This window comes from Varanus komodoensis, unplaced genomic scaffold, assembly GCF_004798865.1.
Source record: "Varanus komodoensis strain SLA01 unplaced genomic scaffold, ASM479886v1 scaffold368, whole genome shotgun sequence".
NCBI classification, from domain to species: domain Eukaryota; kingdom Metazoa; phylum Chordata; class Lepidosauria; order Squamata; family Varanidae; genus Varanus; species Varanus komodoensis.
Window position 1 is genome coordinate 1 of NW_025335885.1, and position 16,398 is coordinate 16,398.

At 49.6% G+C, this 16,398-nt stretch overlaps 3 protein-coding genes and 1 long non-coding RNA gene across 7 annotated transcripts in view; 3 read left to right on the top strand and 1 right to left on the bottom strand.

The window, feature by feature from the left end:
* Positions 1-3,279: 3,279 nt before the first annotated feature.
* On the top strand, positions 3,280-5,018 carry LOC123028422 (arylamine N-acetyltransferase 2-like). Its single transcript, XM_044440187.1, has 2 exons — positions 3,280-3,555; positions 3,644-5,018. Exon 2 carries the CDS (start codon positions 3,649-3,651, stop codon positions 4,459-4,461), a length of 813 nt encoding a protein of 270 aa, XP_044296122.1. The 5' UTR covers positions 3,280-3,555; positions 3,644-3,648; the 3' UTR covers positions 4,462-5,018.
* Positions 5,019-9,152: 4,134 nt separating this feature from the next.
* LOC123028419 lies at positions 9,153-12,327 on the top strand. Its single transcript, XM_044440186.1, has 2 exons — positions 9,153-9,502; positions 11,224-12,327. The coding sequence occupies exon 2, from the start codon at positions 11,224-11,226 to the stop codon at positions 12,244-12,246; it is 1,023 nt and encodes a 340-aa protein (XP_044296121.1). The 5' UTR covers positions 9,153-9,502; the 3' UTR covers positions 12,247-12,327.
* Positions 12,328-13,069: 742 nt separating this feature from the next.
* LOC123028418 (protein KHNYN-like) overlaps positions 13,070-16,398 on the bottom strand; it is a 16,838-nt gene continuing 13,509 nt past the window's right edge. For 3 of the 4 annotated variants that reach the window (XM_044440183.1, XM_044440182.1, XM_044440184.1), the window contains exons 7-8: positions 15,788-15,889; positions 13,070-14,455 (exon numbers count right to left, since the gene is read on the bottom strand). In XM_044440183.1, the coding sequence (XP_044296118.1) occupies positions 14,128-14,455; positions 15,788-15,889 (430 nt within the window). In that variant the 3' untranslated portion in view covers positions 13,070-14,127. The remainder of the gene's footprint in view (positions 14,456-15,787; positions 15,890-16,398) is intronic. The other variant, XM_044440185.1, reaches the window with a different exon arrangement.
* Positions 15,832-16,398, top strand: part of LOC123028421 — a 6,249-nt gene continuing 5,682 nt past the window's right edge. The window contains exon 1 of the long non-coding RNA XR_006415681.1: positions 15,832-16,138. This is a non-coding gene — a long non-coding RNA (uncharacterized LOC123028421). The remainder of the gene's footprint in view (positions 16,139-16,398) is intronic.

Genomic DNA, 16,398 nt, shown 5'->3' on the forward strand with positions numbered 1-16,398 from the left:
CATTGATCCATCTGTCCCAATATTTTTATTCTGACCAGTTAGGAAGTACCAAGATCTTTTCCTGCCATGCTGCTTGAGATCCCTTTTCCTGGATCTTGCTTACTTGATAGAAATGCTCCACATGAACTTGGCTTCTGAGCTCCTGTTCCTCACGTGAGCTGCACATTCACATGAATGTCCACTGAAATGATTTTGCCTGGCTATTCAACCAATGTGGCTCCTAGAAGAACAGAAAAATCATCACCTCCATCATTAACATCAGCAACAACCACATCGAGGAGGAGGAGGCAGTTCTTCTGAGGCTTCCCATCCAAAAGGAATTACATAAAGGAAAAGACAGAGGAGCCAACTTGGAGCACAAACCTATGCAGCTTTTGGCAGAAAAAGGTTCCACTGCTTCTCAAATTGCTCAGTAAAAGTCACTCAGCATCTCTTGGCTTGGACCCACTTTTCTGATGTGCTTCCATTAAGGGAAATGTCCAAACCAGCATCTGCTCTGGCTGCATTGGATGAGTTTAGTTGAACAATGAGAACGAGGGCAAGCGGCTTGGATGTGTTTGATGGGCCACTGGTACGCTGGACCCTTTACCATCTGAACATCTACATCTAATAGGGTGGGGATTGCTGGGTGAGACAGGGACACTCTAAATTCCTCCTTGAAAGAGCATTAATCAGGGTGCCCCTGAGGAACCTAAAATGCACCCAGACATAGAGGACAACATGGAGCAGTAACCAGCTTGTGGTTATCAATCAAATGCCAGCATGTTCGGATGAAGCTGATTTTCTGCATCCTTGTCCATGCTTGCCATTTGCACTGGATGCCAGGCCAGGTCCAGACCTGCTTCAAAGTGCTGGTATTAATATTGGAAGCCCCAGTTTGCTTAGGGCCAGGTGACCTGAAGGACCGCCTTGCCCCATATGGAGCTGCCTGGACCCTAAGACCATGCTCAGTGCTCCTTATGAAGGAGGCCCCACCAAGGAAAGGCAGGAGGGTGGTTGCCAGGAAAAGGGGCTTTTCTGCTGCGGCACCCTGACAGCGGCATGGACTTCCCTGGGAGGCTCACCTGGCACAGACATTATATTTTGGATGCCAATTAAAGACCTTCTTTCCCCAGGAATTTAAGTTTTGCACTTTTTAAGAATTCTGCACTGTATCTTTCTACAGCTGCTAGGTTTTTGCCTTGAAAATTTAAATAGTTGTATTTATTGATTTATTTATTAGATATATATCCTGCTTTTTTCTTACAAGGAACTCAAGGCAGCTTATATCATTCTCCCCCTCCTCCTCCTGTTCTGTCCCATCCCTGAAAAAACAACACTGCAAGGTAAGTTGAGCTGAGAGGCTGTGACTGGCCCAAAGTCACTCACTTGCGACTGGCCCAAAGTCACCCACTCTTAACCACTCCACCACACTGTCCTCAAATAGTTAAGGCACAATAATATTGCATTTTATGTTTCAGTTGTCGTGAACTGATCAGAGCTTTGGCTATCAGGCAGTATTTTTAAAAAAATTAAATGGATACATAACTATAAAATAAATCTGGTTGAGGACCAGTTTGGGGACCGAAACTGCTCTGGACTTGCAAGGCTTCTGTGCAGTACAAAAACAATCTCCACAGGCTGATGCAGCTCCTCCTCCTCCTCTTACTCCTGCTCATCTTTGCAGCTCTGATAAAGCTTTTCCTGTTGGATCCCAGCTCCTTGGTCCAAAGTCAGGAATGCCGCTCAGAGATCCTTCCTAGTATGACTGGAAGGCCAACAGCAAGCCTTTTTGCATCAAGCTGGTTTTCCAGATCCATGCCCATGTTTACGGGCCACACGGGCTGCCAGTCCAGCCCGGGTCCTGTTCAAGGTGCTGGCATGAACACTCAAAGCCCCAAAAGAACTGAGGCAGAGTTGCTGCTTGCTAAGCAGAACTGGCTGTCCCCATCATGTGGTGCCAGAACTTTGCCCCCTGCACGGGCTTTCAGCCCATTTCCAGTCATAATACAAAGCGCTGGTTTTAACCTTTCCAGCTGTGAACAATTTTGGGCCAGAGTATCCCAAGAAACCATTTCACCTGGTACCTACACTTATTTTTTCAGCACCAGGCAAAGACATTTCTTCTTGTTCAGGCATTTGTTGTAAACCGCCCTGAGAACTTCAGCTACTGGTGGTATACAAATGTAATAAATAATAATGGTGATGGAAGTAATAGACCTAGATCTAGATTTTCATTTATTATCAGTATTTAGAGTATTTATGGCTTTTTATCAATTCCCACATTGTTCATTTCTTTGCATTCTATTATATTTATTCTTTTAATTATTTCTATGTTGTAATTTAATCTCTTTTTTAGTATACTAACTGTTTGTAATCCCCCAAAGAACAGTGGTTATTGGACAGATTAAAATGCAGTAAATCAGTAAATTAATCAAAAATGTTTTAAGCAGGCTACAGTCCCAAAACACTCTGAGGAAAGGCAATGCTTCTTCCTCACAGGTAAACCAGAATGATGTTGTGGTTAGTGTAGGATTGGTACTCAGGAAACTCAGGTACTGGTCCCCATTCAGCCATGGCCAGTCAGCCTACCCTACCCCACAGAATGGTTGTGTGAATAAAAAATGAATACAGCTAAATTAGGAAATACACCTTGGCCTCCTTGCAGGACAAAAGACAGGACAAATATAATTCACATGTAAGTTCGCAGGTGTACATTTGTGCTCCAAACAACCAACTCTTGGTTATCCCAAGGGGTCTTCATTTTATCAGGCTAATCCAGGTGTGTCTGGGGGGGGGGGATTTTTTGGATGGTGCTATTGCGAAATAATTATGGGCCAGAAACACTTCCCAATCCACAGTGGAAGAATGGCTGGCAAAGCTCCTTGAAGTACCTGCTGGAGGTGGTAGGGCTGGGGTGGATGCAGAGCTGGGGGGCACACAATTTGCTGCCCCTCTGCCCCATCACCTGATGCAGCCACATCAGTCCACACAAGGATGAGCTCACCCCCAGATAAATGGATATAAGAATTCTATTAATGGATAAAAGAATTCCGAGAAAGGCCTCATATTGGCCTTCCAGGAATTCTCAGCTCCAGAGCCCTGAATTCTCACTGCACTTAGGACTTGAGCTCCTGGACAGATAGTCCAGATGTACTTTTAGATAACTTTTTAATAGCCTCTCTCTCTTACATGCACCAACAGGCACACAGCTTTGGCTGCAAGACAGTTTCACTGATGCAATTCCGTAGCCTTTGTCCCCAGCATCAAAAGGCTTCAGGTGCCAGACCTTTAAAAGCATCTGAAGGCTGCTCAAGGGTTAAGGCGCACACAGCTGAGAACGAAGCTTCCTTCCGGAGGTGCTCTTCCTGGAATGGTCACATGACATCTCCCATTACCGCCCTCCTTCTTCCGGACAGTAAAACTGCTGCTGCTATTTGTACAGAGCAGCACACGTCGCTTTGCAGAAGATCCAGCAAGTCTTTCCTAGGGCAGGCAAGGGGGGTGCAGGGCCCTGGGAATCCTGAGTCAACTGTCTTACATGTGCTGAAGTGCATGTGAAGGATCAGAGCTGTGCCACTAGTGACAGCAAGGCGACAAAGCAAGGCCTGCCAAGAGAAAGGATTTGCACCTCGGGTCACCTTTCGCTCTCCGCCCAAAGGGCCCGCGATGGACGTGGGCCAATACCTCCAACGGATAGCATACCAGGGCACCAGCCAGCCCTCCCTGGAGACCTTGCACCGCCTGCACCGTCGCCATCTCCTCTCTGTGCCCTTTGAGAGCCTCAGTATCCACTGCAAGGAGCCCATCCTGCTGGAACTGCCCCGTCTCTATGACAAGATCGTCCGGCGCCACAGGGGCGGCTTCTGTTACGAGCTGAATGGCCTTTTCCTGTGGCTCCTGCAGACACTGGGATTTGATGCCAAAGGCATAGCTGGGCGTGTCCGGAACCGCTTCACTGGGCGCTATGGACCCCCCTTGGACCACTTGGTGATTCTGGTGCGGCTGGATGGGCAGCAGTTCCTGTGTGACGTCGGCTTTGGCGAAGGATTCATGGAGCCGTTGCCGCTAAAGAAGGAGATGGAGCATGTCCAGGAAGGTGGCACTTTCTGGCTGGGCCTGGAGGGGGCCACCTGGGTGCTGGAGCGCCGGGAATCTCCAGGACAGCAGGGGAGGCCTCTGTATCAGTTCACCCTCGAGGAGAAAAAACTGGAGGATTTTGCTGACATGTGTCTCTATCACCAAACTTCGCCCAGCTCCATCTTTGCCTGCAAGTCGTTCTGCTCCCTCCACCAGGAAGATGGCGGGCGCCTGACCTACATGGGTTGGCGTCTCATCTCCACCAAGGGAGGAGAGCGCACAGAAGCTGTCCTGCAGAGTTCCGAGATTCCAGCAATACTCAACGAAAACTTTGGCATCAGACTGGAGGCCTCCTTAGAGCCAAAGGATAAAGAAATCATTCCACCTGTTGAGAAAAATTAAAAGGGATGGCTATTTACTTTAGACATGCAGAAAGATGGCTGCTTTGGATTGCTGGCTGGACTTCAGAGGAATCAGAACCAGGATCCGAAGGAGAAAGGGGGCCAGGAATGTGGGCCATGCTGAGACACTTAGATGAGAGAAGGGGAGGCATTTAATTCACAGACAGACTCTCTGGGCGGGCTGACAGTCTCTGGGAATAAGATTCCGCACAGGGGATTCCCTCAAAAGTTCCCCAGATCTGCCAGGAATGAATCTGTCCAGCTGTTGTCCTGACATGCCTCTGAGTCTCCACTGAATCGTCCACAGCTGCTGCCTTTCTGACTGGCCCAAGAAGTCTGGAAGAGGGCTGGTGTGCTGGTCAGAGTGCTGGAGTCCTGGGTTCTAGTCAGCTCACTGGGTGACTTTGGCAGTCACTCACCCTTGCCACCCAGCCTCACAGGGTTGTTGTGAAGATAACACAGAACTATGCCAGCTGCCTTGAGTTCCTCACAAGAGGGAAAAGGGCAGAGCATAAATGCAACATAATAAATAAACCTCATCTTTTGTCTTCCATCTAAGACTCAGGTTTGGGGTGAGTTTTGTGAGATATGGAAGGAGAGGCACAGGGGCTGAGTTGTTCCCTAGGAGGGCCCCACAGGGCTGGGGACTCCCAAAGAAAACCTGAACAGGGCACAGTTTGTGTGTGCTTATGCTGCGTTCTGCCATCTCATGCTCATCCTCTACCCATGTGCAAGTAAACACTGTCACAAGATACCAGGGTCCTCATTCCAAGGAAGCCTAGGTAAAGCACTTGGCAACTTGGGGAGTTCTTACAGCAGGTTTGTAACATGGTAACACCGTTGAAGCTGGAGGGCCAATAGCATGGAATTGCCACAAACTTTCTAATCTCTGAAGAGAAAACATTATGGGGGTCATGGGGCCCTGGCTTTTGGCCCTGAGGCCCACCCCTAGTTGAATAATTCTTGCAGGTTTGCAATCCCAGCAAACTTTCTTTGTTGCAACAGCCTGATTTTGATTAGTGGGGGAGGAAAGATAATTTGGTTGATGCAGATGCTAAATGACTGAGCACTGGAACCTATTTGCCTCCCACTGCAAGTCACCCTGAGATCTAACTGTAGATTCTGGAATATTCTCTCCCTTCTGCTGCTCTGACGAAAACACCACACTGAGTGTCTCTTCATGCTCCCTTGTGTACCCAGATATGAAATTGGGGGTTCACATGGAATCTGAAAGATTTGGGAGAGTTTGCTTAGTCAGCAGCAAACCAGCAAATTCCCAGCAGAAGCCAAAACTGTGTGCTTCCATTTTTAATACAGAAATTTTGCTCCTCGGCCTGTGGGCTAAAGCAAAGATGCAAAGAGTCCTAGCAACTTTCTGTATAGCAACTTGCTGTACAGCAACTGATAGCGACTTTCTGCCATATGAGCTGATCAGATAAGGTAGGCTAACTCTCTCTCAAAAAATTGTTGGGTGGAGACATGGGTATCCATGTCACTGGAGGGGTGAAGAGGAAAGCACACTTGTATTATGTGGGAGCATAGCATGACCCATAAATAGGAGTTTCTACTGCGGAAGGACTGGGAGGAAGCCAAAGACGCAGCTGTTTACAAGGCTGAAGCCAAGCCCAGGAGGAATAAACAAGCCCCTTTGATCTGCATAAATCTGGAATTTCTGCGACGTGCAACTAACAGGCATTAAAGTGGTAAGTGGAGTGGGTGGGTGGAGGATCCATGGGCAATCTGGGATGGGGCTAGGCCAGCACAGGGCTACCCCCTTCTTTTCTGGCAGGGCTCCCATGCTTTTGATGGCCTTTTGCCATTCAAGGGGTGGAATTTTGCCCATCAGTCTTTCTCCTTATGGGCAGAAGCTGCGCCAGTTTGATTTCTGCAAGGCAAGCTGCTGGCTGTCAAATGCACAGGAGCTCTGCCATTAAAGAAGTGTGGATACACCACCCTCAGTCAGCACAATGAGATGTTTTGTCCTTAATGCACTTGAAATCAGCTCAAGAGCAGGGGTAGCATTAATTTCATGCCAAATTTCAGTCTGCTTGGAGTCAGAGAATGATGGGGCATTTTATACACACAGTGAACATCCAAAGGAATGAATGTACGTAAAAGTAGACACTGTGTTGCCCTCCAAAGGAATGGACATGCATAGGGGGACCCTCTTCCATGAGGGAAGAGTATGCAAGCTTCCTCATTTCACAGAACTCTTTGTCATGCAGAAAATGCTTCTGATATACACTGCTCAGTTGGTTTTTACCAGTTTTTTACTTTTTTTATTTTTACTGGTCAGTTGGTAATTTACCAAAACTCAGATCAATTCATTTGCTGCTCATGGATATTTTACTAAATACTCACAAACAGATACGCACACATCACTTTGCCCAAATTAGTAGCCACTCCTTTTTCTCCCCAGCTCAGCTTTCCCTCGTCCACCCCATCCAAGCCTGCCCTGAGATGGTTCTGCAGAAGCCAGTGCCCAGCGTCCACATTTTCAGCACCAGGGCTGGAGATGTGATCGTCCGCCCCGACCTGAGCAGTTTCCTGCTCCTTCCCAGTTTACCCACCTCCCCCGAGGCGCAGCTCTTCCCCTTGCATGCTTCGCTCCGCGAGGGCGAACACTATTTTGGCTCTCGCTGGCTCGACTCTGTTTACATCATAAAAGGAAACAAGCTCCTGGAAGCCCAAGACCTGAGTTCCAGCCCCCGTGGCCCAGCCCGACCCCTCCATCCGAGTTGCTGCGGAGGGCAGCATTACTTTGTCACTCCCTGGGGTACCATTGGTGTCATTCTGAGTCCAGGCACCATGACGGCCATGAAGGACCTGACCACGGGTGAACCGGATCCAATCATGGACCTAGGACAACATCCATGGTCCAAAGAGAAAATGGAAAGCCACCGTAGCTATCTTTACTGGCAGCTACAGGATAACTTCAGCGGAGAATTCTTCTCTTTCCACCCCAACGTCCTCAGTTTCTTGCCGGGGGGTCTGGGGATCCTCCGAGGCCCTGCCTTTGGGGCTTGGGAACTGCTGAGCACCTTCCACAACTATTCCCACACCCGGGCCACCAAGACACAGGGAATATTCCGGAAGGTGGGCTGTGCCAAGGAGAAGTTGGCGGACATTGGGCAGAGCTGGGTGGCGTCCCCATCAGATTTCCCCAAGTCAGGCTCCATCGCCGTGGTGATCACCCAGGCCCAGTTTGCCTTACCAACCGAATATGGCGGCCTGGGCTTAAGTACAGAGCAGGAGGAATGGGGAGAAGCCCATGAGAAGGAGGAGACCCTGCAATTCACACTGGAGCCTGATGAAGCTGCTTATGTGTGGCAGTACCGACTCGGCCTCGGGAAAGAGGACATCCTGTTTTGCAGGGCAATCAAGGTCACTTGCAGCTGTGACCCCCCCTCTGAGATCCCTCTGCCTTCTTCATCTGAGATTTTAATCCAGCGCAGCAGCGGGTCTCTGCTACTTCCTTCACCTGGCCAGTGAAGCACATCTATGCTGTAGATGCCTTGGAAGAACTGTGTGCATCTTTGTGCTCTTACCTGTTGTGATGAATGGACCCCCCTTGTCTACCTTTCTCTCTACCCACAGAAGCACTGTGGAGTAAAATAACCATGGATAAGATTTGCAATGCACTGAAAAGGGGAGGGGGGAATCTGATTGTATCTCTATTTAACATAATAAGAATAAATATAAAATCCATGGCTTGCATCGTGGAGGGTTGTTGTGCCCAGAGCTGTTTCTCCTCCAGCCTTAAAGCATGATTTCTTAGCTGGGAGAATGGGAGCATGACATGAACACCACATTGGGGGGGGGGGGGCACATTTGTACTTGCCTGGATCAACATATGCATCAGAATGACGACTCCACACAGTAGGCCGCAAGGGCTGTACCAATCCAGATTGCTAGTGAGGAATTTCATTTGGGCAATATTTGGAAACATGTACAAGATCAAACTCCACAAGCTTCCCTGCAAGTAGAAAGCTAGCTCGTGGGGGGGGGCAGCTAGATTTCTATCCGCTGGGCTTTGTTTTTACAAGAGAAGGCATTCTTTGGCAGCCTAAACAAATACAGGCAGTTCCTCCCCACAAGTATCCGGTGCTTCTTATTTGCAAACAATAATGCAGAAGCAGCAGGAAGGACACAAAGGGCTGAGCAGCGGGAGATGTGTGGAGCATCGCTAACCTTTTCGGCATTTCCCTGTACCTGTGCTTGGTCTTTCCCGACTTTGACAGGCCTTTACCCTTCCCTCCCTCCATAGGGTGAAGGAAAGCTTTACCCAACATCAAGGTGGACAGGTAGCAGAGTGTCCTGCACCCGGAGTGTTCCAGTCTCGCCCACTAGGGATTGTACCCTTAAACTTTCACGTGGAGTCCCAAATCTCTGGGAGGGACCCCGTCCTGTCATCCACCGGCCCTACCCAAGAAATAGGTCCAGGGGCCCTGCTGATCGCAGGTACATCTGGATTAGCTGGCTTTTTGCCCGCATGAGCGTCACCCCCTGCTCTTTCCCCTCTCCCGGCAGCTGCCCTTGAGTCCTTCTCCCTCGTCTCCTTGCCCATGCCCCTTTTCACAAACATGGGCGTCCTTCAAAGTCCCACAGAGACTTTCGGGCACAGGTGAATCAGTTCAATCCAAGTTATTATGGCCAGAGGCCACCAGAGGTAAACTTAAGCAAGACCGCGCTTTCGCTTCCCTTCCAGCGGGGCTGCGCCCCGGATTTTTGCATTGCTACAGCTGCCCCTAACGAGGGCGGCTTTCCAACTGGGAAGCGCTGAATGTCGGAAGACGGGCCTTCCCGCCTCTGCCCCGGATCTGAAGCCAGGAACAAGGCAAGCGCCGGGCGCCTCCCCCGCCTTCTCCTTCCCCGCCCCGCGACGGCTTGAATGTCCGCGCCCGCCCCGGCCACGCGTCAGGTCTCCTCCCTCTCGCCCAGGCGGAGCCAAAGAGGCCTCCCGTCCTCCGCCAGCCTCTTCCGGAGCCTTCCCGTCCTGCCAGGCTGGGCTTCCCGCGGGCTGGGCAGAGCCTTTCGCCGAGGTGAGGTCGCAGGTTCGCGCCCCTTCCGTCCCGCTCCTGCTCCGTGGCGGCCGCGGGCTTGCAGCTTGCCCCTGGCCGGCATCTGCCCGCGCCGCAGCGCTTCAGAGCTGCGCTTTTGGCCCGCCTCCAAGCAGGGGACCCTGGGGGTGGGAAGAGAGCGGGGGGCTTCCGTGGGGCTGGGGAGAGGCGTCACATCGGGAGGACAAGAGATCTTGAAAATCATGGGGGGGGGTGGCTGCCAGAGGTAGGTGAATCCCAGTAGTTCCCTTCCTCGCTCCCCCCCCCCCAAGATACATTGCGTAGGTCATTTCTGCAGATTATGTGCGGGGGGCGCGTGATCGTTTAATGTTGGGGAAGGGAATGAGAACACTGTGCTTACTCAGAGGTGCTCTTGCTACAGCGTGTGTTTTGAAAGCCTGGAGAGGAAGAACTCAGGTTCAAACTTTACTAGCATTCCTGGGTCCCTTTCCCAAAGCCAGGCATGGAATTCGGGGTCTCCCGAGCTTCATACCTGCTCCATAACCCACCAGAACTTCCACAAGAGCTTGGATCCAGCTATCCTGCCTTCTGCAACTTCGAAGTTCTGTTCTCTTCAAGTTTTCTTCCTAATGTTATTATGGCCTCTCTGGAACAGAAAGGGTAAAATAGGATGCTGAGCCGCCTGCTCTGCGTAGGAAACTGCATTCTGGCATTTTCTTGCCAGGATTCTGCTTCGTAGGCCAAATCCTGCCCTAGGAAACTGGGCTCTCTTGGCTGTTGGCATTTTCCCAGAAGGACAACACCCAAGTGGCTCCTTCTTTGCCACTTCTGTGCCATCCTTCCTGGAGCTGAGATTGAGATGAGGCTGACAGCTGTAGAAACTTCTAGAAGAGGGCTGTGTCTGCTAGTCACCCCAACTGGGTGACCTAGGTCTTGGCATGTTGCGTGGCTACCGTCACTTACATTAGGTGCTGCTTTCCAAGCCGTGAAGTCAAATGTAGCCCACTGGCTACATGTTGCCTTTTTGGCAAGCTCCCTCCATCTCTACCCACCCCTTATGCCTGCTGCATGGTTGGCAGAAATGGCCAGTCTGCCCATCTTTGGATGAACCTGCCTGATGCCCTGCAAGGCCTGGAATTTGGGGTGTTAAATGCAGACAAGTTCATGACTGTACACACCGGTGTGTGTGTGTGTGGGGGGGAGTGTTATGAGGACCCTGTTGCCCTTGAAAATACTCTAGAACCTTCCCCTACATTTTCTGCTTATTTTTAAGCAGAAAGCTTAGCCTGAAGTGCCTGATAATGTTGGAAGCTAAGCAGGGTCAGGTCAGGTTGAAATCTGGATGGATGACTTAAGACCTGGGTGGTTGGACCTGATGGCCTTCTAAAGCCCCTTTCAAGTATACGATTCTGATACATTTCCGGTGATAACAAAAAGTATTGCAGGCATCATGGCATCTTCTATCAGCGAGTCACCTGCTCTCACCTTGCAGCTTTCTTGCTGATGAATGCAAAAAGACCAAGCTAATGGAGAATCAAGATGGCAGAAGCTTCTGCTGATTGATCCCCCAGAACAATTTAACGCTCCGTTGCCACTAAAGTCAGAAGTTAAACCAGGCCACCTGCCTGCCAGATGCTTTGGCATCCAGATCTTGCCTGCTTCTGCACTGGCTGAAAAAAGTTGTAGGCCCAAACACAGAACACTGAGAGTAAGAATGTTTTGCTGTGTCTCTCCCCTGCTAGATGTCCATGGCTGCCATTGCCCCACGAACAGACTCCCCTGGCACAGACATCTTCACCACCCGCCATGGCTCCTTCATCATCCGCTCAGACCTGGGTTGCTTCCTACAGGCCCTGGACTTCTGCTCTGGAGAGGCCCTCAAAGTGTGGGACCTGCACCCTGCCTGCCGTGGCTGGGACCACTACGTGGGTGACCCCACCAGTTCCGTGATCTACCTCCTCCGGGGGGACTCCTTCTGTAAAGTGCTGGACCTGAACTCCGAGCCGCCTTCCAGCACCTTTCCGTTGCACCCCAGCTGCCAAGGAGGTGACCACTATGCCTCCTGCGAGGGTCATTTCCTGATCTTCTTCCTGGAACGTGGTGTGGTTCTCTCAGTGGCTGACCTGGCCACTGGGGCCATGGCTACGGAGGTTTGCTTGGAGGCCACGCTTCTTGACGGACTGTATTATTACGGTGCCGATGCCCACCACGTCGCCTGCTGGAGGATGGATGAGGAAAACAGCCTCCGCGGCCACCTTTTCACGCCAGCGGCAGAACACGCAGGGTCCTTCTCTGTTCACCCTGATGTCATCGCCTTCCTCCCCGGTGGCCTGTCTGTCATCCACGGGCCCGCCTTCGGGGCATGGGAGTGTCTTAAGCTGATCTCCAATGCCACAGACCTGCCCATGCCCAGCACGCACGAAATCACCCGCCAAGTGGGCTGTTCTAAGCTGGCCTTCAGCCAGAAATACGACGTGTCCGGATCTGTAGATCCCGAGTCCTTGGCCATTTCCCTTCTCCAGCGCCAGTTTTGTCTCCCTGTGGCTTATGGAGGGCTTGGACTTCAGACGGAGCAGGAGGAGTGGGAGTCCGTCGCGGAAGAAGGAGAGCCCCTGCGGGTTATCTTACAGCCCAGGCAAAAGCTGTACTGGTGGCACTACCGCCTGGGCTTAGGCAAAGAGCCCCTTCTGTTCTGCCGGTCACTGAAGGTCACCCGCAGCCCTTCGCCACCGACCCATATACCTCTGCCATTGGCGGAGCCTTGAGGCCACAAGCATTAATCTCTGCTTGTGTGTGCATGTGTGCATGAGAGTGAGGGTGAAAATAAAAGATACGAACTTCCCCTACCTTGGTGCTGCTTGATTCATTTCACAGAAGCGGAAACCAGTAGCTGTGCTGCTTTCATGTCGGAGGAGGTCTGGTGCAGCAGGTGCCCATGGAATCTCTGCCATGAAATCTCATCCAGCTTTTCTGGGGTGGAGAAACTCCTTTGGCCAATGGGTCACATTCCTCATGGGGGAAGCGCTTAGGGGCTGCAATCCAGATGTGGGCAGGACTCCCCGACACACCATTTTTCTTGCAACTCTTCCTGCTTGTAGTTTAAGCCTTATGGAAGGCAATTCAGGATGCTAAAGGGGTTAGGATCCTCCCTCTGTATGCACGCAAACTAGGAATGGAAAGCTCTGCCACCCCTACTTGATTTTGGATGCCCCATCAGTATGGCCAAAAGGCAGGGTACAACAGCCAAGGACATTTTAACTTTGCCTGGAAGGCCAAGAGTTCTCGGCTGTTCTACTGGCAAGCGACAGCATTGCCCAAGAATATCCCTTCCACACTCCCGGCTCACTGTAGATGCTTCTGCGGTTTTTAGTTTTTTGTTAGGCTCTGGATTTGATCTACTCTGATACGCTCTGGAGAAAAAAATATGTATCAGTTTGCTGTTTGTGATCAGTAACACTAGCAGGAATGAGATGCAAGCCACGTTTTTCCCAAACGGTAAAATCCATCTCAGGGTAGCAAACCTCATGTTTCAACACTGACAATTCTGCACATCTTTCTCCTCCTGCTGCATTTCATGAGCGAGATGGCAACATTTCCATAGTCTTTTATTAGATGACCCACAAAATCAGAACTTGGTCAGAAAACACACCATTCATTCTTAGCTTCCAAAAGCAGTTCAGTATTTAAACAATGAGAAGCAAACCAAATTCCTTTTTCTTCCTTCTCCCCACTTTCCCTTCATCGGGGATCTTCAAATTGTACAATTTCCTTTTCTAAGAAATATTTGACTTTCAATTTAAAAATATATTTAGAACCCCAAATGTAAGAGCACGCTGCCATCTCAAATCTGAGTGGGGCTTTTAAAATCTCTGAGTAAAATAATTTTTGTTACTGTTTGTAAAATCTGGAAAGCCTGTTGATAGGGTACATTCCTGAAAAGGTGTGATCTAGGAACTTCTCAGGGAGTCAGAGCCAAAATCAAAATGTTCCCTAATTGGTCCTCCTTGTCTCCCTCATGACTTTCTGGAAAACAGTTGAGGGCTTTCCATGAATTTGTTCTTTGACAAAACCTAAAAACAGAACTACATCTAAATGTCCCTACCTGATTTTAAATTATTCTGGAATTCTTGTAGCCATCACAGATTTTATCTTAGGAAACCTGGAAAGTGTAATATCGTACAGATGCAGAAAAACCTGAGAGGAATCTCTTCGGTAGAATAGATCTAGGAATTATCTGGAATCAGAAGAGGGCCATGGAAGTTAAATATCAATTTACAGTCACTGTGGAGACGCCCTGCAAAAGAGGGACAAGCCTTGGTGTACTTTTGGTGGGCCATAGGCCTGGCCTTACTGCCTGCAGTAGCTCAGCCTGAGCTCTTTTGGTGTCCCTCAAAATCCATGTGCATTTGGAGCTGAGACTCCTTTACTGACTACTGAAGCGGGGTGCTCCATCATCCAAAGACTCCGTGCTTTGCCGACTGGGGCAACAAGAGGTGCTCAGAATCACCCATACAGTGTCTAGTGGCAAAGTTTTCTTTTGTGTCTCCCATCCTCCCTCCAGAGTGACCCCCAGAAGAAGTGATGTGAACCGTCACATGTTCAGGGCCACCCCGGAAATGGATGAGGGCCAGAAGAAGGTTGCTGGCTCAGAAAGTGAGGCTGAGAATGGCCTCGGAAAGCTTGTTGAGGTCACAACAGGAAGGCTCTCGCATGAGCACAAAATCCACTTTCATGTCCTGGCCCGTGAAGATCTCCAAAAGGTCCCTCCGCAGCCGTTCTGTCTCTGCAGCAGGCCGAGAGGTCTCTTTCTTGGCTGTCCCATCGTGAGGAGCCCTCCTTGGATCCCCAGATGAACTGCCAGGGGGTTTCCTGTCCCGGGGCTGAAGAACCTCTGTCTGCGAAGATGGGCGAAAGGGTGTGGGTGTGGGCGCTGGCCGGCCACTGAAGGAGTGGCAATCGGAGGCCTTGGTCCTGCTGTGGGGGATAAAGTAAGACATGTTTGCACCTGGGCTTCGTAAGGGGACAGGGTGGTGGGTTAGACTGCAGAAATCATTCAGCTTAAATGTACCGCTTTGAAACCTCGGAAAAGAAAAGCGGCCACCCTTAGAATTAGATGGGAAAGCCCCTTTCTGCATACTTCCTTTAGGATACAATCCTATACATTAATTTATTGTACTGTGTTTCCCCGAAAATAAGACCTACCCGGAAAATAAGCCCTAGCATGATTTTTCAGGATGCTCGTAATATAAGCCCTACCCCCAAAATAAGCCCCAGTTAAGATTGTCAGACAGAGGGACAGGGAAACACAGTAGTATGTCCGTTGCAATGCACGACAGATGTATTAAATTATAAAATAACAATGTTAATATATAATATAAATAATATTATTGACATTAATACTTAAATGATAATATACATTATAATTAAGTATTTGTAAATACCGAAGCGGCACCTTTGGTCAAGAGGTAAATGCCTATGTAAACAGATGAACATGAGACTTATTGCCGAATGACAAATCAGAGTACAGACACAACACATGAATAACATCAATACATCGTGTGTTGTAACGGACATACTTAATGCATGGATGCAAAATGCAAGATGGATGCAAAAAGAAAGCTACAAGAAAGGAATCGTGGAGGACTCTCAGGGCAAGAATCTTACAGCTTTCATATGAAAAAAAATAAGACATCACCTGAACATAAGCCCTAATGCATCTTTTGAAGCAAAACGCAATATAAGATCCAGTCTCATTTTTGGGAAAACACGGTATTTATATCCCACCCATCTCCCACCTATTGCAGAATTCAAGGTGGTGATGCAGTTCTGTGGGGACTCCCTTCCAAGCTCAGGCCAGCCCTAGATCTGCTTAGCTTCAGTAGGGTGGATGACTCATGTGCCTTCAGACCACTCTGGGCCATATTTATATGAAGGGAAACAGTCCTCCCAGCCTTCCCCAGCCAGCTGCTGGTGGACTGCAACTGGCTAGCAGAGGTATGTTGGGGCAGGTCAGCTGATAGGCATTTCCATTCTTCCATAAGCACTTTTGAGCTAGGAAGACCCATTACTGCCCGGGTTTGCTTTGGCTCTGTGTCCATGCACTTCCCACATCCGGCCACAAGATGGCGCTGGGCCATCAGTTTATTGCAGTGTGTCTGACCAGCATTCCCAGAAAGCCTCTTCTTCAAGGAGTCCCTCTCTGCATCCCATCAGGGTGCACTTTTTCTAGGGATGCCTGCCCCCTCCAAACCGTAAGGCCCTCAACTCGCACGCCCAGCCCTGTAGACGACCAGTTCCACATGTTACCTGGGATTTTTCTTCAGGAATTCCACTAACGTGGGTCCGCCACGTCCCAAGGGGTCGTCAGGGACCATGAAGATGTTCCCCACGAAGATGTATTGCAGCAGGCTGAAGAACACACAAGTGGCAAGGTCATTATTCTAGACCGTGCAAGAGCATTCCAGCGCAACTCCCTGCTACACGCAACCATTTTGGCAGCGACCGAGCCAAAGGCAGCCTGCGTTACAGTGATAACAGGATGTGAGTGTCTCCCAGCTGTATCTCGGTGTCTGTGCCCAAGGATAGCCTTCTCAAAAGAAGGGAAAGAGCAAGCAAGCAGATATTCTGGCGCAGAGTTTATATTCTTTTCGGTGCCCGGTAAAAACCATTTTATTTTTATTTTATTTATTAAAACATTTTTATGCCGCCCCATTCGCCGAAGCCTCGGGGCGGCTCACATCACTAAGTTAAAATAATTATAATATAAATTAAAAATATAAATATTAAATTAAAAATACAACAATACAGTATAAAATAAGCTGCCCTGGCCAGATAAAATCCAATAATATTAACAGTTAAAATGCCGCTTGAATAAAAAGGTCTGCCTGGCGCCGTCGTTATTTGTTTTTCGGCGCCAG

What these genes read in the sequence shown, in the direction of transcription:
- LOC123028422 (XM_044440187.1), top strand. Translation starts at nt 3,649, where the DNA reads ATGGACGTGGGCCAATACCTCCAACGGATAGCATACCAGGGCACCAGC.
- LOC123028419 (XM_044440186.1), top strand. Translation starts at nt 11,224, where the DNA reads ATGTCCATGGCTGCCATTGCCCCACGAACAGACTCCCCTGGCACAGAC.